Source organism: Microcaecilia unicolor, chromosome 1 (genome assembly GCF_901765095.1).
Source record: "Microcaecilia unicolor chromosome 1, aMicUni1.1, whole genome shotgun sequence".
NCBI classification, from domain to species: domain Eukaryota; kingdom Metazoa; phylum Chordata; class Amphibia; order Gymnophiona; family Siphonopidae; genus Microcaecilia; species Microcaecilia unicolor.
Genome location: NC_044031.1, coordinates 209057807 through 209081649, shown reverse-complemented (window position 1 = coordinate 209081649; position 23843 = coordinate 209057807). Strand labels below are relative to the sequence as shown.

The following is a 23843-nucleotide window of genomic DNA, read 5'->3' as shown; positions in this document are numbered from 1 at the left end:
TGGAGGAGGGCTTTGGATGAGTGGCGTCATCTTCTTGAAGGAGCCAGACATTCTTTCACAATGACCACCAATTGTAAGAATCTACTTTATTTACAGGAAGCTCGACTGCTTAATCCCCGGCAGGCTCGATGGTCCTTGTTCTTTGCTCATTTTGATTTCCGGATTGTCTTTCGTCCAACCGAGAAGAACCACCAGGCCGATGCTCTCTCTCGGTCAGTTCCACATTCTGAAGAAACTCCTGAGTTCCAGCATGTCACAGATCCCGCTAAACATTTTGCTGCAGCATCTACACTGATTCCGCCTGGCAAGATGGTTGTTTCCAAGTGCCTGTGGGACATGGTACTGACATGGGGACGTGAGTTCAAGGTGGCTGGACATCCCGGTATTTGGAAGATACTGGAGCTCATTTCTCGGACATACTGGTGACCAAGCATAAAGAAGGATGTGGCCGATTTTGTGGGTTCTTGTCCTGTCTGTGCCCGCCACAAGCCTTCTCACTCTCTGCCTTGGGGTCTTCTTCAACCCTACCCTGTGCCTGAAAAACCTTGGACCCACATAGCTATGGATTTCATAACAGACCTCCATGAGTCTAATGGATTTTCAACTATTTGAATGGTCATTGAGCGATTCTCGAAGATGGCACATTTCATTCCATTACCTGGGTTACCGACAGCTCCTACTTTGGCATGCCATTTTCTCAAGGAAATCTTCCGTCTCCATGGGTTACCTGCTTCTATTGTGTCTGATTTGTGGAGACCTTGCAGTTGGTAAGTTTGAGTAGGGGTGTTTTGATTGGCTTAGGAGAATAAATGAGGGTGTCAAATGGAGAGTAAGAGAATGGGATGAAGTATGGGGAAAGGTTGAGATATTATGTGAATGACTTGGAAGGCTGGAGAGAGAACGAGAAGCATTGAAAAGGGATGGGGCTACTGGGAAGGGGATATGAGAACTGAAGGGGTTTGAGTAAAGGTACAAATGAGGTTAAAAAGATGGTGAAAGAGATACAGTAGGAGATGGGGTAGAGGTAAGATTAAGAGAAGAATGGCCTGGAGGCAAGAGAAGGAAGGAGAAAGAGGTCTGGAGCTGGGGCTGATGAGAGGATGTGGAGGGTAGGTAAAGGCTGAGAGGATGAGTACATAGGATCAAATTAGGGATTAGGGAGTGGGTAGAGGGCATAGAAGTCTGGGGAAGGAGAGACAGGAAACAAGATTACTGGAGAGAGGATGAGAGGGAGATGAGAAAAGCTGGTAAGCAGATAAGAGGTGAAAAGAAGGAGACTAAGAAGAGGGTGAGAGAAAGGGAAACTGGGGGGAAATCAAATGGGTGGATATAAATGCAGAGAAAAAAAAATCATATAAAAAGAAAGCAGTGGCAGACATATAAAGAAAGAAAAGAAGAAGACAAGGAGAGAGAAGAAATGGAAAGACAAATAAGGAAAGGAATTTAGGAGAAAACTGACACAATGAAAGTAGAAAAAAAGACTGGGACCAGCCCAGTTAGAAAAAAATAAATTGTCCAGGCAACAAAGGTAGACTAGAACAATATTTAATAATTTTTAAGGATTGGGATGTGTTTGCTTTTGGAAATGTACATCTTTTCTATTTTTTTTTTTCGGAGTAAAGGAGAAAATGCATTTGTTTCTCTTTTACAGTACTAGTATTGAACTGCTTATAGAGTTTGGCTTTCTCGGAAGGGAGAGGGATCTCCATTTCAGTTTTTGTCTGTATGTTTTTTTGTGTTCCCCTACATTGTATCGGGTGAGGGTCTGTCCATGTTCTGCTTGTTTGACTGAGATGAAAGATTCTCTTAGGATGTACTGTCTATGTAGGAATCTGTAATACAGAGTGTCTTAGTTTCCCAGTGCTCTAGGACCCAGTGTAATATTTACAGCATTGGCTTTTCATGAGTGTATTAGGGCTGTTATGGTTTGGTAAGTTTCTACAGGTTTTAAATGTCTTTTTGCAGTGTTTCGTGTTATTTTGCAAAGTGTGGTGGTCCTATTAAATACTGAAGACCAGTGATCTCCTTATTTTGTAGAGTCACCACACAAATAAAATTCCATCTGCTTTAAACAAAGTGTCTGGCATTGGAAGGACCATGCACTTTTCCTGAGATGATAATCACAATTTGAATTGTTTGTATGGCATGTTATAAGGGGGATGGCTCCATTGTTGTAGGGTTTATATAGAGATTCTGACCAATCCTGTAGAGAATTCAGACTTCACTCTTGCACAGAAAACATTTTTGAATGATGCTATCAGGTATAATGGTGTTTTTACCAGATAGCTCAAACTGGCTGGATGGGAAGAATTTCTTTATGCGTAGAAGGCCCCGAATCTTCTTTTACAAATTTAAAAATAGGGGTGGGGAGGTGGTGGGCATGTTGTGTGGAAATATCGCTTTTTCTTAATTCCCCTCCATACCTAGCTTTCCTCCCTGTTGCCACCCCAAATATTTCTGTCTAGAGACACCATTGACCCTATGTGACTCAGGTGCAGTATTGTATAGGGGTGCCCCTGGTGTATCACCTTTTGTGCAATTGAGGCCTGAACCACACTTCTACAAGGCCAAGGACCAAATTGTCATGACTGCCTAAAGGTTCCCTGTATTTTTACACTGATTGCTAGCTCAAAGATAAGCTGGCATTCCAAAGAGCATCTGCACTTCATCTTTGAGTGTGAAGTTGGTAACAAGTCAGATTTACACTGACGCAAGTATGAGATAAGGCTTGAGGGCTTCCTTAGTAGGTGCCAGCACTTGCAAGGAGTGTGTCTGAACCAACTATGGACCCCATTATTCTCCAGGCCTGCATTTAATCTGCGGGACAGGAGGAAAGCGTGATCTGATTGGGCCAAAACAGTCACCCGAGTACAGCAGAGAGAAGTCTGGTACCAGACTTTGTGAACAAAGGAGAGAAGAGCTTTGTCGCAAGACCAGAGTAGATGCACAACTGATAGCTCTGGAGAGAGATTGTCTCTTCGTGCCTTCTAAGTACTGAGCCTCTCTGTACACCAGGGTTACAGATAAGTGCAAGTTGATAATTACAGCTTCTAACCTTGTTTGAGAAAGCAGCTACTGGTTCTGGCTGGATCTGTAACTTTTATCTCTACACTAACCAGATGCTATCTGGTCAGCTTGCTGTGGACGCAGTTTGAGCCAAAGGGAAGAATCCTTTTCTGATGTAGATTCTATTGCAAATTATTATTATTATTATTATTAACATTTGTATAGCGCTACCAGATGCACGCAGCGCTGAACATCCAACGTAGAGAGAGACAGTCCCTGCTCAAAAGAGCTTACAATTTAAAAATAAGACAGACAGACAAGACAATTAAGGACAAGGGAAGTACTGGGTGAGAAGGAACAAGGGGAGGGCAAATTGAGTAGTGGCTAGGAGCCAAAAGCAGTGGTGAAAAGGTGGGTTTTTAGCATACATTTGAAAACAGGTAGAGATGGAGCTAGACGTACAGGCACAGCGAGGGAAAAGGAACGAAGTCTGGAGTTAGCAGTAGAGGAGAAGGGGGATGACAAGAGAGATTTGTCCAGTGAGCGGAGTTCATGGGGAGGAATGTAGGGAGAGATGAGAGTGGAGAGGTAATGGGGAGCTGCAGAATGGATGTATTTAAAGGTCAGTAAGAGAAGTTTGAACTGTATGCAGAAGCGGACAGGGAGCCAGTGAAGTGACTTGAGGAGTGGGCTAGTGTGGGTAAAACGATTTTGGTGGAAAATAAGTCGTGCTGCAGAATTTTGGACAGACTGGAGAGGAGAGAGATGGCTGAGAGGAAGACCAGTGAGAAGTAAATTGCAATAATCCAAGCGAGAGGTGACAAGGGTTTGGATAAGGGTTCTGGTAGCGTACTCAGAAAGGAAGGGGCGAATTTTGCTAATGTTGTAGATAAAGAAACGACAGGTTTTAGCGATTTGTTGAATATGTACAGAGAAGAAGAGAGAGGAATCAAAGATGACTCCAAGGTTACGAGCCGAGGAGACAGGGAGGATGTGAGAGCCATTAACAGAGATAGAGAATGGGGGAAGAGGGGAGGTGGGTTTAGGGGGAAAAATGAGAACTTCAGTTTTAGTCATGTTTAGCTTCAGATGGCGTTGAGACATCCAAGCAGCAATGTCAGACAAGCAGGATTGCCAGAAGAGTTCTTCCTGTTGAGAATTCAAGATTTCCTTATTTCTAGGTGACATTGCAGCAAGCATCGGAATCAGATCCGTGGGTGCTGACCACCTCTAATACTGAGCAAGTTCATTCATTGTGTCCAGGGAGGGGTAATTTTGTATTGTGTTTGGCACCCTAATCATTTTGAAATGTTGGTGTCTAAGGAAGCATGGATGTTTCAATCAATACCCAGCATATTGAAATCACCTATAAGTAGTTCTTTTCTTCAGTGGCGTTCCTTGGTCAGCTGCCACCCAGGGTGGATCGCCGCTGCGCACCCACCTGGGTGCAGCGTCCTCCCCCCCAGCACATCACCTCCAAGCCCCCCCCCCCCCCAGGTGCATTCTTCTTACCTGCAGGGGTGCTGGGAGCTGCCACACGGGCTTACCTACATCCCTGGTGGTCTAGCAGGGTCATTTGGGGCAGGGGTGCAGCACCTTCACTCCTGCCCCTTGTAGCGCCTCTGTAAAATGGCCGCTGCGACCTCACGCAGCAGGTTGTGGTACTATATAAAGTACTGCGAGCTGCCTTGGGAGGTCATGGCAGCCATTTTATAGATGCATCGCAAGGGGCAGGAGTGAGGGGACTGCGCTCTTACCTCCAACGACCCCACTGCACCTCCAGGGATGTAGGTAAGCCCGGGGGCTTACCTACACGATGGGGGGGGGGGTGTTCTTGATGCAACCTGGGGGAGGGAAAGAAGGAGGGAAAGGGGACATTAGCATGGGAGGGAGTGGGGGGAGATGGGGCTCAGGGTCTGTTTGTTTTTTTTTTTTAACAACATAATGTTATGCGGGTGCCGGCCTGATAAATTCAGAGCTGGCACCCGCATAGCTAAGTGGCCTTATTTAAGTGTCCTAAATGAAGTCGCTTATCTATGCAGGTGCCGCCACTGAATATTAATGGCACCTGCATAACCTGGGGCTCCTCCCCAGTGCCACCACCACCAGCACCACCCCTGACCTGCCCACTTTTTGTTTGAGTGGTCTGAGGGGATATTCAGTGTCACTGTCCAGAGAGGCTCCTGCTCGCTTAAATAGCTTTGAATATCGGCCTTATTGTCTTCTTGGCATTCCCAGCCCTGGGTAGGGTTACCATACGTCCGGATTTCCCCGGACATGTCCTCTTTTTGAGGGCATGTCCGGGGCGTCCGGCGGATTTTGCCCGCGCCCACGTTTGTCCGGATTTCTGGACAAACGTGGGCGCGGGTGCGGGCAGGCGCGTGCGTGCGGTGGGCGCGCGATCGGCGCCGTGGGTCGTGACCTGGTCTCCCATCCCCTCCCCTTCCTTACCATGTTCCCTGGTGGTCTAGTGACGTCTTCGGGGCAGGAAAGAGCCCCCTCTTTCCTGCCCGGAGCGCTGCCTCCCCTGTCTATCATCCTTCTCGGTCTGGCTGGGGATTCAAAATGGCCGCCGAGATTTGAACTCTCGCGAGGCCGCTTCAACTCTCGGTGGCCATTTTGAATCCCCAGCCATACCGAGGAGGATGCAGCAGGCAAGGGCAGGCAGCGCTCCGGGCAGGAAAGAGGGGGCTCTTTCCTGCCCCGAAGAGAAGACGCTACTAGACCACCAGGGCTAGATAGTAAGTGAGGGGGGGAGGGGACTATGTGACGGGGGGGGGGGCGTGGCGGAACCCGACCTGAAGGGGGCGTGGCATGAGGCGGGGCGGGGTAGGGGGCGTGACATGTGTCCTCTTTTTCAGAGGACACAAAATGGTAACCCTAGCCCTGGGTGACCTGGGGTGTGGAAGTCTCAACCCAGGAATTGAACCTGGGGACTTTGGCATTGAAGTGCACAGTTTTTCCATCTGAGCCACTGTGTGATTTTAAGAGGGTGAAAAGAGTTGCTCTTCAAAGATTATTTCAGGTATAAAAAATAACTCTACAGAGCTGTTTTAAGGTAGTCAACAGCTGCTGTGACTAATCAGAACTCTCCTGTGTCAGGTTTATGTCTGACCAATAGAAGGCTTTCTGCTACATCAGTAGCATTTAGTCTGATAAATATGAAGCAACTTGTACATTGGCTTTTATATAGAATAATTCGGGGCCTTTAGTTTAAGAATGTAATACAGAATCTATATGACGACAAGTGAGTGAATGAGGTTGTGTTTCTTGAAATGTTTGAGGCCTTAATGATTCATATAAATAAATTTACAGTGTCTATTCTGCAGAGGCAGGATTTTAATTTCGCTTTCTGTATTATGGCAGGCATTGGCATAGTGAGACCACTGGAAGGTGTGAAAATCCTGGACCTGACAAGGTTTGTATTAGTTTTTATTCAGTGTCGGTAGCCAAGATTTGTCCTTATAACTTCAGGAGTTACTCAGGAAAATTATGTGTACATTATTTTTAATTGTAATTTGTAAAACATATGCTTTTAGTTGTGTTGACAAAAATGTAACTGATTTAAAAATGGGCAGAAAGAGAGGCTTGCAGAGTGTAGAGTTAACCTTTATTTATATCCAGATACTTCCAATATTTAGCACTGACCAAGTAAAATTCATCTGCTTAAATTGTATTGTACAAATAGCTCTCTTTTAAGTTATCTGTCTGGTTACCGCTAGGTGAGTATATTCAGCAAGCTGATGTAAACAAATATTCAGTCAACTTACCAGTTATCTTTAATTAGATATTGGGCCAGTGAATATCAGCCACACATTAATCTCATTAACCTGCCTCCCCCCCAACCCCCCCAAAAAAATCACTGTTAAAATTTTTCATTGTAGGGTACTTGCAGGACCTTTTGCCACTATGATTTTAGGAGATCTAGGAGCAGAAGTTATTAAAGTGGAAAGACCTGGTAAGATTTGTATTTTTTTAATCTACATTTTAATTTGTTTTCTGAACTATATGATCACTGACATGCTGAAAGCGGTGACAACAATAAAATAGTACCTATAAACTACATTCTCAGCAATAAGTGTCAAGACATGAAAAGTAACTAATATGCAGTAGAATACATCTTCAGTAAAGAAATATTTATTGTAACACAGTAAATGATGGCAGATAAAGTCCTGTATGATCCATCCAGTCTGCACTCTGTGCAGGTTATAGTCATTCATGCTTAAACACTGGTTGGCAATAATAATATTTCTAGCATTTCCTCTCCCCTTTCAGATGCACAGCACCCTCACTCATAGCATATGATAAGTGATATACAAGGGGTGGATGGCTTATGTAAGCGTCATAAACATTTTTTGGACATTTGGGAAGACTATATACAAGTATTATTCCCTAAAGGGTCGAAGCCAAATTCTGAATGTTTTGCAGGACTACCTAGGCATTTATAGGTTGAATACTGATATGAAAAAGGATGGACTTGGGTTCTTGAATATTAAGGGATGGTGGGAAGTGGGTGGTTGGGAAGGAGGAGGGGTATGTGTTTGGGGTTAGGAAAGGAATATGGAGCTCTGAGGGGGGAGGAGGGAATGGAAATATTGGTTTTCTCAAAGAGGGCTATAAGAACACGAGCCCTCTGTTCTGTTTCCATGATAAGTGTTTTTGAAAATGGCTTTGGTTGAATGGGTTTGGTGGGGGGTGGGAGTTTTTTTTTAATGATTACAGATGTCTTGTGATAAAAGGTTTTTATGTATTATTATGTAGGGTTTATGGGGCAGTGTTGTTGGGAAGGGTTAAAACAAAGTGATCTGTATATTGAATAAATAATATTTCTGTACAATATGTAGAGAGTGTGGGAGAAGGCAATAGCTAGGAAATATTAGTTGATGAATGAATTTTCCATTACTGTTTTTGTATAAGCTTTGACACTTTGGACAAGTGTTCATATATTTGTCATCAATAAAAATGTTGGAAATAAAGTGATATTCAGTATGAAGACTTGCTCATCATCTCTCTTTTTCCAATTTTTGGGACACAGACTGTAAAAGTCTGTCCAACATTGGCCTTAGTTTTCCCTAATCTACACTTTCCTTTTGCCATTTGCGGGACACAGAATATGGAAGTCCATCTGACACTGGCCTTGGTTCTCAACTACTCGTGTCCAACATGATACCTAAACAGCCATGTTTTGTTTCCATCCTTTTTCTATTTAAGCATTATCCCTTGCATTTTTGAATTCCTTCATTGTTCTTGACTCCACCACCTCTCCTGGAATGGTGTTCAGGCATCCACTACCCTCTGTGTGAAAAAGTAATTCCTGATGTTACCCCTCAGTCTATTGCCCTGCAACCTCCATTGATGTCTTCTAGTTCTACTGACTCCACGTCTCTGGAAGAGGTTTGTTTGTATAGTAATACTTTTCAAATACTTAAATGTCTGTATTATATTGCCCTTATCTCTCCTTTCCTCTAGCATATACATGTTCAGGTCTTCCACTGTCTTCTCATCTCATAAGAACATAAAACACAAGAGTAGCCATACTGGGTGAGACCAATGATCTATCTAGCCCAGTATCCTGTTTTCTAAACAGTGGCCAAGCCAGATCACAAGTACCTAACAGAAACCCAAATCGTAGCAACACTCCATACAACAAATCCCAGGGCAAGCAGTTGCTTCCCATGTCTATCTCAATAGCAGACTATGGACTTTTCCTCCAAGGATTTGTCCAGACCTTTTTTGAACCCAGATACACTAACCGCTGTTACCTTATCCTCCGGTAAAGAGTTCTAGAGCTTAACTATTCTTTAACTATTATTTGAGTAAAAATGTATTTCAATGTAACTTCCTGGAGTGTCCCCTCGTCTTTGTACTTTTGGAACGAGTAAAAAATTGATTTACTTCTATTTGTTCTCCACCACTCAGGATTTTGTAGACTTCAATCATATCTCCCCTCATCCGTCTCTTTTCCAGGCTGACGAGCCCTAACCTTTTTAGCCTTTCCTTATATGAAGGAGTTCCATCCCCTTTATCATTTTAGTTGCTTGTCTTTGAACCTTTTCTAATTCTGCTATATCTTTTTTGAGATACGGGGACTAGAACTGAACACAATACTCAAGGTGCAGACGTACCATGGAGCAATACAAAGGTATTATAGTATTTGCCTTATTCACCATCCCTTTCCTAATAATTCCTAGCATCCTGTTTGCTTTTTTGGCCACAGCCGCACACTGAGCAGAGGATTTCAGTGTGTTCTCTACAATGATACCAAGATCTTTTTCTTGAGTGCTGACTCCCAAGGTGGACCGTAGCATCTCTTATGACACAAACCCTGTACCATTTTTGTTGCCTTCCTCTGGACTACCTCAAGTCTTTTTATGTCCTTGGAGAGATAAAGCCTCCAAAGCTGAATGCATGGAGCCTTCATGGATATGTGGTTTATAAGCATAAATAAATAAAATATGGAAAATAACCATAAAAGTTTGTCATAAAATAAGACAAAAAGCAGCATTAAATTCCTTTCTAAACGCACATGTATGCCTTCTGTTGACATAGCATACGTGGGCACATCTAAATGTAAGTGCATTGATGCTGATTTACACTACTTTTCTATAATGGAGTCTTGGCGCACAGATTCTTTTATAGAATTAGCACGTAGCGCATGGTATCTAGGCACCTTAATTGTGGTGTCCAGTTTGGAATTGCCCCTTAATGCTTGTATTTAAAGTTCTGTCTAGTGAAGGACCTCTAAGTATTTGCTCTGCCCCTAAATTTTATTGCTGCCCCTCCCCCCCCCCCCCCCCCCCCCCCCCAAGATCTTTAAGGTTTGAAGGAAATCATTTACATGATGTCTCCTTTTGTGAAATACTATCACTTGGCAGAGATATGTGAATGCACATTTTTATTGCTGGCTCTATTCTTTGGAACTCATTGCCAATAGAACTCTGCACACGTATCCAGTCTTTTTTTCCTTCAGGCGGCACCTATATAGTTTTTTTCTGGCAACGCCTAGGGCACAATCATGTAACTAGTCCAAAATGAAATTTTTTGTTTGTGAAGAAAGTACTCAGAAATAACTCGGTTCCCCATCTCACTGAACTGTGTTATATTGCAAGATCCTAAATGTACTATTTCGAAAGGTGCAGTGATTGAGTTAAGGGTGCCTACATGTGTGTTTTTAATAATGCACTTCGGGGCACTCAGTTATTGCCTTGGAGGATGTCTGTCGTATGTCTGTTAGCGGCACCCAAAAGCTTCCATTTGTTGCCACGAGTGTATCAGTCATGGGCTGCATGCCTCTGTGGCAGGAAGCATCATCCCATAGTGCACATTGGCAAGCTGTGTTGCACTGAAATCAGCTGTGTTGCCAGAAATCGTCCACTTCACTCCCTGATACGTATTCTAAGGGACAGAGAAGCCTATCGGTGGCACAAATATTAAAACACATGTGTATCCCTTTCTGCCCCTTCCCCATTATAGTACTGCCAAATCTCTGGCCAGACCCTGCTATAGAGGAAACCATTTCCTCCTTGTCAGCTATGTAAAGTAGATTTTTAGGTAATGGCTAGCCATCAGAGGTGCACAGGCTGCAGCCCCAGATCATGAGATTAGTACTGAAAATGCTAATTGGGAAAACACAGTGGTGGTAGGGACCTAAGTTGAAAGGGTGGTGTCGAGAGAGGAATCTCTTAATAGATTCCTTATTGAAGCGGGATATAAGAAAATAAATAAATGTAGCCTTTGAGCAGTCGGAGTTAGGGACTTGACAGTGGTTGAGAGTATTGTTTTATCTAACTTTCAGTAACTTTCCTGGTGTGATTGATTACTGATTGATTACCTTTTCTGTGATTTATTGTAGTTTTGTTTGATTTTGTTTGATTTTGTAAACTGCTTTGGTTTATGAGTCAGTTAATGGCAGTACAGCAAGAATAAATAACTTAACCTAACTATAGGGCAATTAATGGTTACTACATGTATCTTATTTGGATGTTTATATGCCAGTTTGTAAAATGGCACACACACAATTTGCGTCTGTACTCATTCCCAGCTGGTGGTGATTTTGGAAACAAAAGTGTAGCTCATCAACATGCTCACCCCTCCCACCTCCATGTTTTTCTGATGCATGTTGCCATTTTACAATCTCTATTACTTGTGCTGTAAAGAACATCAGAATGGCTCCTAAATAACAGGTTATGACCAAAAATGTAACTTTACCTCAGCTGAAGTGGCCATGCTTGTTGGGGAGTTTCTAAAACGCCAAAAGGACGTTTTTGGTGTGGCAGGCAATGCTGCAGTGCCTACAGGAAGCAAAAAACATGTGTTGGGATCTGTCACAAGCTGAATGGTGGCTTTCAAAACAGCAGAGATGTGGAGGATTTGAAGCATAAGCAGGGGAAACTCTGCAGGAATACCAAACGAAAAAAACAGATGGCAGCTCCTAACCTGGCCAAGAGACATCGAGCACTGTTGAGGAGCAGGTCCTCCAGACTGTAGCTAAGGAGACAATGCGTGAGATTGGGGATCTGGACATATCTTGCCAGTCAGTGGATAGCGGTAAGTGTTAACCTAACATACAGAGCTTCACACACACCCAGACTCCTGCCCTTCCACCCATGTTTTTCATATCCTTATGGCAGCAGCTGCCAATATGTCATGTAGATGGTACCAAGGCAATTGGGCACATGTATATGGTACCAGAATTTTTGTTATTGTTTGAGAGGGGGATAATGATGTTGGGTTCCCGTGTCATTTAACCTGGATAGGTGCCACCGTCACCAAAGAGCACTACTGTTACTGCCCTCACACTAAGACCCCACGTGGGACTCAGCCGTTCCTTGACAGGGCATGGGTAGTGTAAGGTCCTACAGGCTGTGGTTGAACAACACCTTGCATGCTCTCATGCCATCACATGGCCATTGGGTAGAGTCATGCTGCTGGCAAGCCTAGTCTAGTCATACTCCGAGTGCCAGTGTACATCTGTGATGGCAGGAGGAGGAGGATTGTGCACAGTTAGGGATGTTTCTTTGCACGACATAACAGATATATACAAATTTAGGGAAAGAGATGATATCTGTGTCCCAGCAGGTCATATCTGGGGTCTGAAGTTGCAATTCCAAACCAGAGCCAATGTGACTCTCATACATTTTTCTCTCCTCTTACCTACAGCAGAAGGCCAAGATATGGATCCTGAGCGGGAGGGGGGGGATCTCACAACCAGGTGTGCCCACTTAGCAGTCATAAATCTGCAGGCAGGTGGGGCATAGATGGTGGTCAGCCAGCAAGAAAGGCAAATGGAGACCATTGAGCCACCCATGGCAAACAGCAACTATTATGGAGACAATGAATTGCCGGCACCATCATACTTCATGGACCATGCCAAGGATGCAGAGCTAGCAACTGAAGGTGGTGGTGCAGCCCAACAGTGGCCATCTAGATAGTGGCATGAACTGGTGATCTCTGGCTCAGAAGAGGAACATAATGGCCCAGAGAGACCATATGCTTGAATTACAGGAATGGATTCTGGCAATGATGGATGTGCAGATGGAGTGTCAGATGTCCTGGGTGGATGAACAAATGTAGGTGACCCAGGCAATGGTGAGGGTGATGCAGTCATTGACCTGCAGAATGGAAATCCTATGTGAGAAGGTGGAGTATATGACCCAGGCCTGGGAGAGACATCCAACAGTCAGCCCATTCCATCTACCAGTGAGACTCCTACACTATGCATACCAGTGGGGACTGGGAAGCAGCAAGCACCAAGAGCTTCCAGCAAGAGGCCTGTGGCTGCCATCTGGTTGAAGCCCATGCCAACGGTTCCAGGGGGCAGGCATGACACACCACCCACCAGATGACATAGTGTCAGGCCCCACAAACACCAGAGGTCTTCTCAGAATGTGCTACAGCAGCACATCAGGCAGGAGTGGATGCTAAGGAATCCTCATCCAGTTCAGAAAGCAGTGATAGCTCCTCCTGGAGTTCAGAATCCCCTGGCAGCCAGAGTGTATATATGGGGGAGGAAGGTGGGGGAGGGAGATAGTGGTTATATAGGGTTGGAGAGGGAAGAGACTGGCTCTTGGAGTGAGGGGGAAAGCGTTGTGAGGGTGGAGGGAAGGCAGTTTATAGTGAAGTGATAATAGATGACATACATGGGTGGTGGTGGTGGGAGTCTTCACTTAGGAGATGGGGATGGAAAATGGGCACTGTTGGAGTGATGTGGATGACGTGGAGGGGCATAATTGAAAGGGATGCCCAAGTTTTGCTGAGGACGTCCTCACAAAACATCCTGTGGAGGGGCGGGGAAACCCGTATTATCGAAACAAGATGGATGGCCATCTTTCTTTTCCATAATACGGTCGGGGACGCCCAAATCTTGAAATTTAGGTCATCCTTAGAGATGGTCATCCCTAGACTTGTTCGTTTCTGATTTTCGGCGATAATGGAAACCAAGGACACCCATCTCAGAAATGACCAAATGCAAGCCCTTTGGTCGTGGGAGGAGTCAGCATTCGTAGTGCACTGGTCCCCTTGACATGCCAGGACACCAACCAGGCACCCTAGGGGGCACTGCAGTGGACTTCATAAATTGCTCCCAGGTACATAGCTCCCTTACTATGTGTGCTGAGCCCCCCAACCCTCCCCCCTCCAAAACCCACTACCCACAACTATACACCATAGCCCTTACAGGTGGGTACAGTGGGATTCTGGTGGGTTTAGGAGGGCTCACGTTTACCACCACAAGTGTAACAGGTAGGTGGGGTGGGCCTGGGTCCGCCTGCCTGAAGGGCACTGTGCCCACTAAAACTGCTCCAGGGACCTGTATACTGCTGTGATGGACCTGAGTATGACATTTGACGCTGGGACAAAATATTTTTAAAGATATTTGTTGAGGTTGGGGGGGGGGGGGGTTAGTGACCACTGGGGGAGTAAGGGGAAGTGATCCCCAATTCTCTCCAGTGGTCATCTGTGACACCTTTTTGTGCCTTGGTCATAAGAAAAACAGGGCCAGGTAAAGTTGTCCAAGTGCTTGTCAGGGATGCCCTTTTTTTTCTATTATGGGTCGAGGATGTCCATGTGCTAGGCACGCCCAAGTCCCGCCTTCGCTATGCCTCCAACATGCCCCTGTGAACTTTGGTCATCCCTGTGACGGAAAGCAGTTGGGGACACCCAAAATCGGCTTTCGATTATACCGATTTGGGCGACCCTGTGAGAAGGACGCCCATCTTCCGATTTGTGTCAAAAGATGGGCATCCTTCTTTTTCGAAAATGAGCCTGATATTGTACACATGCTTCAATGGTTATGATATGGCAAATATACCTTCAAAGAAATGAGCAGTGTATGAGTTCATTCCTTGCTGCACTGCCTTGCTGGTGTGGTTGCACATGCTCCGGTGCTGGTGGTGCCTGTTTGTCTTTTTCTGTGTCCCCATCCTGTGGTTCCAGTTCCTCAAGGAGTGGTACTCTGCAGCTAGCGTAAGGTTGTGCAGGGCATAACAGACCATGAACATCTGGTAGACCTTTTTGTTTGTAGAGCATCTTCCCGTTGGGTCTGTCTACGCACATGAATTGTGTTTTCAACAGTCCAAAGACACATTTGATAATGGCCCTGGATAGGCAGTTTGCCTATTGTAGTCCTCCTTTACCTCATCACGGGGTCTGTTGATGGGGTAGCCCTGATCAGTTGTGTGAGATAGGGAGAGTGAAAGAATGGATATGGGGTAAGAAGGAGACCAAGGATGTGAGTGGGATACTGTTCCACATAAGCAACCAGCTGCCTTCACATTGATGCTGTGAGCTAAGCTCTGGGACATGGATGTTTGTAGTTGTGGTGGTATCTGTCTGTGTTTTAGTATGTTTGCTTCTTACCTATGAGAACCAGTCACCAGTGATCTCTCCATTCTCAAAATGGTCATGTATCCCTCAGTGTGCTTAGATGTATTGTTAACTGTCCGCTGTACTCCAACCCCGCTCGTGAGCCCTTGAGCCCAGAACCCCCTCCCCCAACAGTAAGGAAGTCAAGGGGAGCCCAGGGTAGACTGAACCACAGTAGCAAGAGCCCGCCTTCAGTGTACTCACCAAGGACACCAGCTTCAAGGAGAGGAACAGGCTTTCTCACAGGTAGAGGATACAGGAACCAGCCGGCAGCAACCGGCACTCCCCACGGAACAGCAGGCACAGAGAAACTGGGGCAGCTAACCGTCTTCACCTGCACTTAGCTAACATTCAGTAAGAGTTGAGCCCTTACCTGCAGTCAGCCGGCAGGGCTTAGGGACTCCCGAGCCAGCAGCAGCACTAGGAGAAGCTGCACCCCACTCAGAATCAGATCTGGGCAGACAGTACCCAGAACTAAACCAAGAAATACAAGCCAAAGGCAAGCTACTGGCTACAGCACACAAACACTCTCAGAACCAGGGTTGCCATATAAAAAAAAAATTCCCACACAAAACAGCCCAAAACCCACTCAAAATCCGCACACACCCCACCCCCGACGTCATCACCCCCGCCCCTTCCGTCATCACCCCCACTCCCGCCGTCATCAACCTCGCCCCTTCCTTCATCACCCCCGCCGTCATCAGCCCCGCTCCCACCGTCATTGCCCCGCCCAAAATGTCGGCAAACCCTGCCCAAAATATCACAAACCCCGCCTCTCACCATTAGCCCCACCCCCCGCCGGCCGAAAAACCGCCCCAAAACCCGCACAAAAAAAACAAAACCAGCCCAAAAAAACCCAACCCGCCGCGGGCAAAAGTTTCCCGGGGCAGGTTGCGGAAAACCGCCCAATTGGGCGGGAAAACCGCCCATCTGGCAACGCTGCTTAGAACCTGAGACCAAAGGGTTAACACACACACCAGCTACAGGAAAAGGGGAGGGGCCACAGCAGGGAAAAGAAGAGAAAAATACCCAGGAAGACAAACCCTGCTCAGAAACCCAAAACTACACTCAGCTGCTCCCTCCCAGGGAACAACCAGAGAAGGGAAACGAAGAGAAACTAAACCCAGCACAGACACACAGCAAGAGAACACAGAACAGAGAGAGAAAGGGCAACACAAAATACCCCTCCTCCACAGCACAAGCTCTCAAACACAGATATATAACAGGCTAAAGGCAAGCACATAGCTCAAATGCTAAAGCACTGGGCTTAGCAGGTAACAAATAGACCCTGGATACTGACGTCAGCACTGCAAATGTCAGCTGCACCTCGAGCTGACCAATGGCAGGTAAGTCCCTCCCAGCTACTCTAGCAGAGACCTTCCCACCCCTCCCCAGCCTGCTAGCAGAAACATAACATGTATTAGTCATGGGAGGATCCAGGAAAATGTGGGATGGCATCAGTGATCTCCTCCTGCGTATTGCACACTGCTTGCATATTGAGGGAGTGGACGGCCTTTCTGTTGTGGTAGGTGGGATCTCTCCCTTTTGGGAGAGAGTCAGTGACATTGAGGACAGAGGGGAAGTGGGCAACCTCATAGAATTGGGTCATTGTGTGTTGTCTCTGCAGCTGGGTCGGGGGGGGGGGGGCATGCAATATAGTCAGCGGTGTGTTTGAAAGGGGCCATGAGGAACTGTGTGATGCATTGACTGGCTGAGGCCTGCAGGTGCTGACAGGAAAGTCTGGAAACTGTAAGTGGCCAGAAAGGCTAGTGTAGAGATGACTTTTGAGGTACACCCAGTGGTGTGCTGAAGCCGGCTTGCAAGAGCCGGTTGTTAAATTTTTAAAGCTCTTGCGAGCCGGTTGTTCTGGCAGGCGAGCTGGTTCACAGGGACGGTACAACCCGGCGGTAAGCGAGGTAAGTGTGGCAGGAGGGCGCCACAAGCCATGCTGCTTACCTCACCTCCTGCCGCCCTGGGGGGGTTTAAATCTTTGATTTACCTCCATCGCAGCAGCTGCAGTGAAAGCCCTGCCCATCTCTAGTCCTCCCTTCGTTCATGTCTGTGTCCTGTCTTCTTCTGATGTCATTTCCTCTTTCCGCGAGGGCGGGACACTGATAGGAAACAAAGGGAAGGCTAGAGACGGGCAGGGCTTTCACTGATGTGGCCACTGCGACGGAGGTAAATAAAAGATTTAAACCACGCAGGGTGGGAGGAACAAAAAGAGGGATGTTGGGGGGAGAAGAGGGCGGACAGGTGGACATGGGAGCGGGAGGGCAGGGGAGAGAGGAGCATCAAAGCCATTGATGAACATGGATGGGAGGGCAGGGCCCAGGGAGAGAGGAGAAATTGCTTGACATGGAGGGGAGGGGAGGGCAGGGTAGAGAGGAGAATTGCTGGATATGGATGGATAGAGGGGGCAGGGAAGAGAGCAGAATTGCTGGATATGGATGGATAGATGGATGGAGGGCAGGGGAGAGGAGAGTTGCTGGACATGGGTGGATGGAGGGGAGGGCAGGGGAGAGAGGAGGGTTGCTGGACATGGATGGATGGAGGGGAGAGCAGGGGAGAGAGGAGGGTTGCTGGACATGGATGGATGGAGGGGAGAGCAGGGGAGAGAGGAGAGTTTCAGGACATGGATGGAGGGGAGGGCAGGAGAAATTCTGGACATGGATGGAGGGGAGGGAAGACAGGAAGGAGGGGAAGGGAGAGAGAGAAGAAATGCTGGACATGGATGGAGGGGAGGGAAGAGAGAGGAAGTGAGATGAACATGAATGGAGGGGAGAAAGGAAAAATGCTGGACTTGGATGGAGGAGAGGGGAGGGAGAGAGAAGAAATGCTGGACATGGATGGAGGAGAGGTAAGAGAGAGGGAGGAGATGAGATGAGGGAAAAGGAAGAGAGGAGAAAAACTGCACATGGATGGAGAAAATAGGCAGAAGCTGGATCCACTGGATAGTCAAGTCTGCGGAGGACTCAGCTTTTACTTATGGAGGGCAAGAAATGAAGAAGACAGGAGGAAAGTAAATGGAAAGGAAGCCCTGGAAACAGAGTTAAGAGGACAGATAAAGAGCAGCGGAATCGGATACTGGGCCAGCATGATCAGAAAAACAAAGTCACCAGACAACAAAGGTAGAAAAAAATCATTTAATTTTCATTTTAGTGTTTGGAATATGTCCACTTTGAGAATTTACATCTGCTATCATATTTTGCAATGTATAGCAACGTGTTGCTTTCTGTTTTTCTGGTATTGTGCTGCATGCAGAGTCTAACTTCTTAGGATTTCAGGTAATTTTTGAAGAATTCGAATAGGGGCTATCTCTGTTCTGCACGTGTGACTACAAGGCCAAGTGTATGAATAGGGATCTGTTTGTTAGGTTCTGAGATTTTGATAACACATTGTTTTTCAGAGTTGGCAAGACTGTCTGTTTTCCTAATTCCTGGCCTGTATGCTAATTTGGTTTGTGTCATTTTGGGTATACTGCAGAGATTTTTTTTTCCTGGTAAAGGGCTTCTAAAACATGTTATGAGAATCAGGTGTTCAACGTTAAAAGTTTATATTTATTTACTTATTTATAGCATTTTATCCCACATTAAACATGAATTAGATTGGAACCAGGGAGCATTTATTATTTTATTTCCCTGGAAAGAGTAATGCATTGCCCCCCCCCCCCCCAGGCTCTCTCCCTGGCTATAGCCAGCTCTGCAATTTGGGGGTGGGGCGCAGAGGTGGACCGGGGAGAGAGCCTGTTGTTAAACATTTACCAGCACACCACTGGGTACATCTGTGTCTTATGCCTGTATGTCCTGCACCAAGAATGTGGCCTATTAGCCTTCCTGTTCTTCCAGTGTGCCTCGTGTAGCATGGCCTCCATAGCCCACAGGTTTTGGTGGCTCATTGTCAGAATTCCCGCCACCCACACCCAGAGTGCTCTTCACTACCAACATCCAGACTCGTATACACTGCAGCAGCACAGACACTCACAGATAGCACGTGGGGCTAGAGATTAAAAGGCAGTCACGGTAGAGGGGTGAGATGGGCTCCAGAGGAACTGTAGAAGGAGTACGACCAATAGGGGGAAATATAGAAAGACCTGGATGGACAGAGGTGGCAGTCAGGCTCACAGACTTTTGTATCAGCACCAATGCAGGCAGTGACAAAACAAGCTGCAGCAGGACTTATTTGTGCTTTATAGGTGGTGTAAGTCGCCAACGTTTTTCTTGTGTTCCCTGCATGTCAACATGTTACCAGAATTTCTGATACCTGTTGGGAATGGTTCACTGTCCACAACACGCCTTCTGTTTTTTTTCAACACATAGAAATAGATGTTTTTCTCTAACGTGTTGTAGAATAGCAGTTTATATGTTGGATGTGAATGAGCTGGAACATCCATGAATAGCACTTCTAAAATGACTGCTAAAATCTGTCTAGTTTGTGTAATTTTATATTGTGTATGTTTTACTTGGAACTAACCTAGATCGAAAGATAATATGGGATTTTGTGCATAGAGGTGTATTGCAAGTTTCAGTGGTAAAATTTCCTTTGAAACATATGAACTCACTTGCCCATATCCCCTGGAAAATTAACATTGTTTACTGGCCTCTATTTAACATAAAAATCGGTTTGTCCTGACTAGCGTTTGCTTAGCACTTGATTGAAAACTTATAGTGGGATGTTGCTGGAGGAATTTTATTGATTCTGTTCTTGTTTCTAGGTTCTGGAGATGATACAAGATCATGGGGGCCTCCTTTCGTAGGAACTGAAAGTGTTTATTTTCTCAGTGTCAATCGAAATAAGAAGGTAAGGAGATGCTATTTGTCATTTTACATTGTAACATTTAGGGGTAAATTCTGAAAAGGTCACCTAAAGTTAAGTGCTAGAGTGCAGGGCGCTAAGCGTGATTTCTATAATGGCAATTATATACCTAATTCCCGTTATAGAATACTAGCAGAAGTTGACATTTGCACACTATCATTTAGGCACGTCCGCTTATGCCATGTCAATGACTGGTGTAAATGTCCACAACTAAGGGCCTCTTTTATCAAGCCGCGTAAGTGGTTCCTGGTGCGGCAATGCTGACAAAGTCTTTGAATGGACTCTGTCAGCATCGCTGCAGGGGAACCGCTAGCGCGGTTTGATAAAAGAGGCTCAAAAATGCTGAAATTGTTTGTATAACTGCCAGAAATCTATAACTTTATGCAAACAATTTATCCCCCGAATTCTATAACAGTTGCTAAAAATTGCGCACACAAATTTGGCCACGTACCCAATTTGCATGTGCAATTTAATTGAATAATGATCTAATTAGCACCAATAATTGGCTTGTTAACAAGCAGTTATTGGCACTAATTAGGTTTAATTAAAATATATGCACGTAAATTTGCCTACATTTTACGCTTGAGTTCAAAAAGGGGAGCGGAAATGAGAGGGTCATGGGCAGAACTGGGGCGTTGCTAAAATTTACGTGGGTAGTTATAGAATAATAGAGATACGCACCTAATTTAGGCACAAAGATTTGCACCACATTTCAGTTGGTGCAAATGGCTGCGCCTAAAGTTAGGCGCAATTCCTGGTTGTAAACGCTATTCTATAAACTGTGCCTAACTTTAAGCGCAGTTTATAGAATAGTGCTTTTTTCAGCATTTTTTTTTGGTGTGATATATAGAATCCACCCTTAAGTATAAACATGAAAATGTTTATGAGAGACTATAGAATTAGGGGGTTGCAGTTTTAGGGCTTTTGCAGGTATGTTGAGAAGTAAGGCATCATGCAATAACATTTAATATTCAGTAGAACAGATGCAGCTGAATGTGGACCAAGCTAAATGGTGCTATCCATTACACAAGATAACTTGCATATTTAAATCTGCTTCCCTCTCCCCACCCCAAAATAAATCATAATCAAAACTGAAGCATAGTGAAGGAAATGTAGCTAAAGTTCACAGAGGAAGTGGTGAACACAAGAGAACTGCAGCAGGTTCTCAAAGTTTACAACTTTGTGCTGTATAAAATTTTCAAGAAATAAATTTGAAATTAGTCAAAAATTTATGATTTTTGGCAGGGGCTCCTGTTTCCAAAGAGATATTTGACAAGTTTTTATGACAGTAAAAAGGATTTATGTTTAAATAATTGTTATTGATGATTAGCACTAACAATAAATACAAAACATCCAGTAACAATCATCAAAAAGTTATCCCGACCACCCCAACCCACCCCTGAGTAAGCAGCAGAAAATATCAGTCAAAGGGCCTGGGTTCTTATGATCCTCTGACAAAGTATGAACTTAGAAATGCACAGAAATTCACAAAAATCACAACAACAACAGAAAAGGAAGTAGGCACACTGAGGTCCCAGCATCAGTCATAGAGTATTCAATACTTCACTAGGAGCTCGAGGGGGCCGAAACACAACGTTGTGTCGAGTCATTTTTAGAGTCATTTTTAATGTGGAATTTTGTTATTATTATTTGTTTGAATATTATTAAATTTTGTTTATTTTAAACTTAACTTCAGGTTCAATTATTGGATAGCCTGGCTCATATTCCCACCTTTTTGTTTCTACTGGATGTGTTTATCACAGACTGATAGGAAGTCCTTCCTGCACCTAAGGGACTTTGTAGCTGCTATTTTCTCAGATAACATCAAAGAATATAGTTTATTGCACCAAGCCCAATTGGAGGGTGTTTGATCCACAGTCCAAACTCCTAAGATAATTTTTTTGCCCACAATCCCCGCTTTGTGTAGAAACTGTCGGCCTCCTCTGCCATGCAGTGCAAAAACCTCAAAATAATCTAAAAGGAAGCCCAGGGGAGACAGAGGGACAGGAGAATGAAAGAGCTGACTTAGTAGGAGATCATGGACTTTCAGAAAATTTGTATCCACGGACAGGACCAAAAGGCATGATAGAAAGAATTAACGTTTGAATTAAACTTCGGGCAAATAGGTGAGTCTACCTTTCCCATTTTAAAGAGTTGTGCCCAGGTCATGTAGGAGCTGTGCAAACTTGGAACTGACGTTCCCTGTAATCCACATGTAAGCTCTCTCCTTTAGATTGTAAGCTCTCTTGAGCAGGGACTGTCCTCCCCATGTTTAAACTTGTACAGCGCTGCGTAACCCTGGCAGCGCTATAGAAATGCTTAGTAGTAGTAGTATTTACCGTAGTACTCGGAATGTGCCTAGTTAAAGAAGTAAGATTGAGAGAGACTGTGGACTGTTGTAATTCTCTGCACCACTTAGAAGTAAGATCAGATAAATCAGGTTGTGGGAAAAGACACGTTAAATATACATGCAAAACAGATACCTTAAGATAATCCTCCCTGTCAGTAGGTAGAAATTCCTGAAATTTATGTGACAGCGAAGTCCAAAGAGCCTCCAAATCTAAGGAGGCAATATAATGAGTGAGCTGCCGATAGGCATAGACGTCCAGTACCCTATTCAAAGTTCCATCACGCTGATCCAAAGGTTTCAGACACCCATTCTCTCCTAGTACCTGATGTAGGAAGTTAATTCTGAGATCACCCCAATTACGGAAGACAGGGTTGTCCATACCAGGACAAAAAGTAGCATTGCCATTGATGGGGAGTAAATCAGGAGTCTCAGCAGATACCTTCGAAAGATGTGTAAGATCCTGTCACAGAACCCTTAAGTAAAAAGGATTTCGAATGTTGGTTTTCCACCTGTGTTTATGTCCATCCTGGCTGTGATACTGATTCCACATATGGGGTGTAGTAGCTGGCAGGCAGAAGATAAGCACTAGTGAGGGAGCAGTGGAGGAACTTGGGCCCTATAAAAGAGGAACCAAGTGCTGGGCAAAATTATTAGTAAAGATGGAAGAATTTCAGGTCCTACCAAGCTATAAGAGGAAGGGGAGTTAGGGATGGGGATGGGAGAGGAATAGGGAGTGGAGAATTAAAGCAAAGTGTGCTCCCCCTCAGTGCCTCTAGATCCACAGTCCCACATTCACATGCCCTTGCCTTTCCAACTATACACCCCCCCCACACACACATAAACAGCTTACATATGTACCCCCACACATCACCACCCAATCCAGTCATACCCCTACCTACATCCCAGTCCATCTCATTTATCCAGTCTCACACACATTCAGGTCATGGAGTCATAAAATAGACTGTTAAGTTGTGGTGAATTATAGGCTGAACATAAGAGTAGCCATGCTGGGTCAGACCAATGGCCCATCTAGCCCAGTATCCTGTTTTCCAAACAGTGGCCAAGCCACATCACAAGTACCTGACAGAAACCCAAATTATGGCAACACTCCATACTACAAATCCCAGGGCAAGCAGTTGCTTCTCATGTCTGTCTCAATAGCAGACTATGGACCTTTCCTCCAGGAATTTGTCCAAACCTTTTTAAAAACCAGATACGCTAACCGCTTTTACCACCTCCTCTGGCAAAGAGTTCCAGAACTTAACTATTCATTGAGTGAAAAAATATTTCCTCCTATTTGTTTTAAACGTATTTCCACATAACTTCCTTGAATGTCTCTTAGTCTTGGTACTTTTAGAACAAGTAAAAAATCGATTTACTTCTACTTGTTCTACACCTCTCAGGATTTTGAAGACCTCCCCTCATCTATCTCTTTTCCAAGCTGCAGAGCCCTAATCTTTTTAGCCTTTCCTCATACGAGAGGAGTTCCAACTCCTTTATCATTTTAGTAGCTCTTCTTTGAACCTTTTCTAATTCTGCTGTATCTTTTTTGAGATACAGTGACCGGAACTGAACGGAATGCTCAAGGGTCGTATGCACCATGGAGTGATACAAAGGCATTATAGTATTTTTGGTCTTATTCACCATCCCTTTCCAAATAATTCCTAGCATCCTGTTTGCTTTTCTTGCCACTGCCACACACTGAGCAGAAGATTTCAGCGTATTATCTACAACAACACCCAGATCTTTTTCTTGAGCGCTGACCCCCAAGGTGGACCCTAGCATCAGGTAACTGTGATTCAGATTATTCTTT

At 45.0% G+C, this 23843-nt stretch overlaps 1 protein-coding gene across 1 annotated transcript in view; it reads left to right on the top strand.

Annotated features, from left to right (window-relative positions):
* Positions 1-23843, top strand: part of SUGCT (succinyl-CoA:glutarate-CoA transferase) — a 1092618-nt gene that overhangs the window by 13162 nt on the left and 1055613 nt on the right. The window contains exons 2-4 of the mRNA XM_030203879.1: positions 6373-6424; positions 6891-6964; positions 19580-19665. Of these exons, the coding sequence (XP_030059739.1) occupies positions 6373-6424; positions 6891-6964; positions 19580-19665 (212 nt within the window). The remainder of the gene's footprint in view (positions 1-6372; positions 6425-6890; positions 6965-19579; positions 19666-23843) is intronic.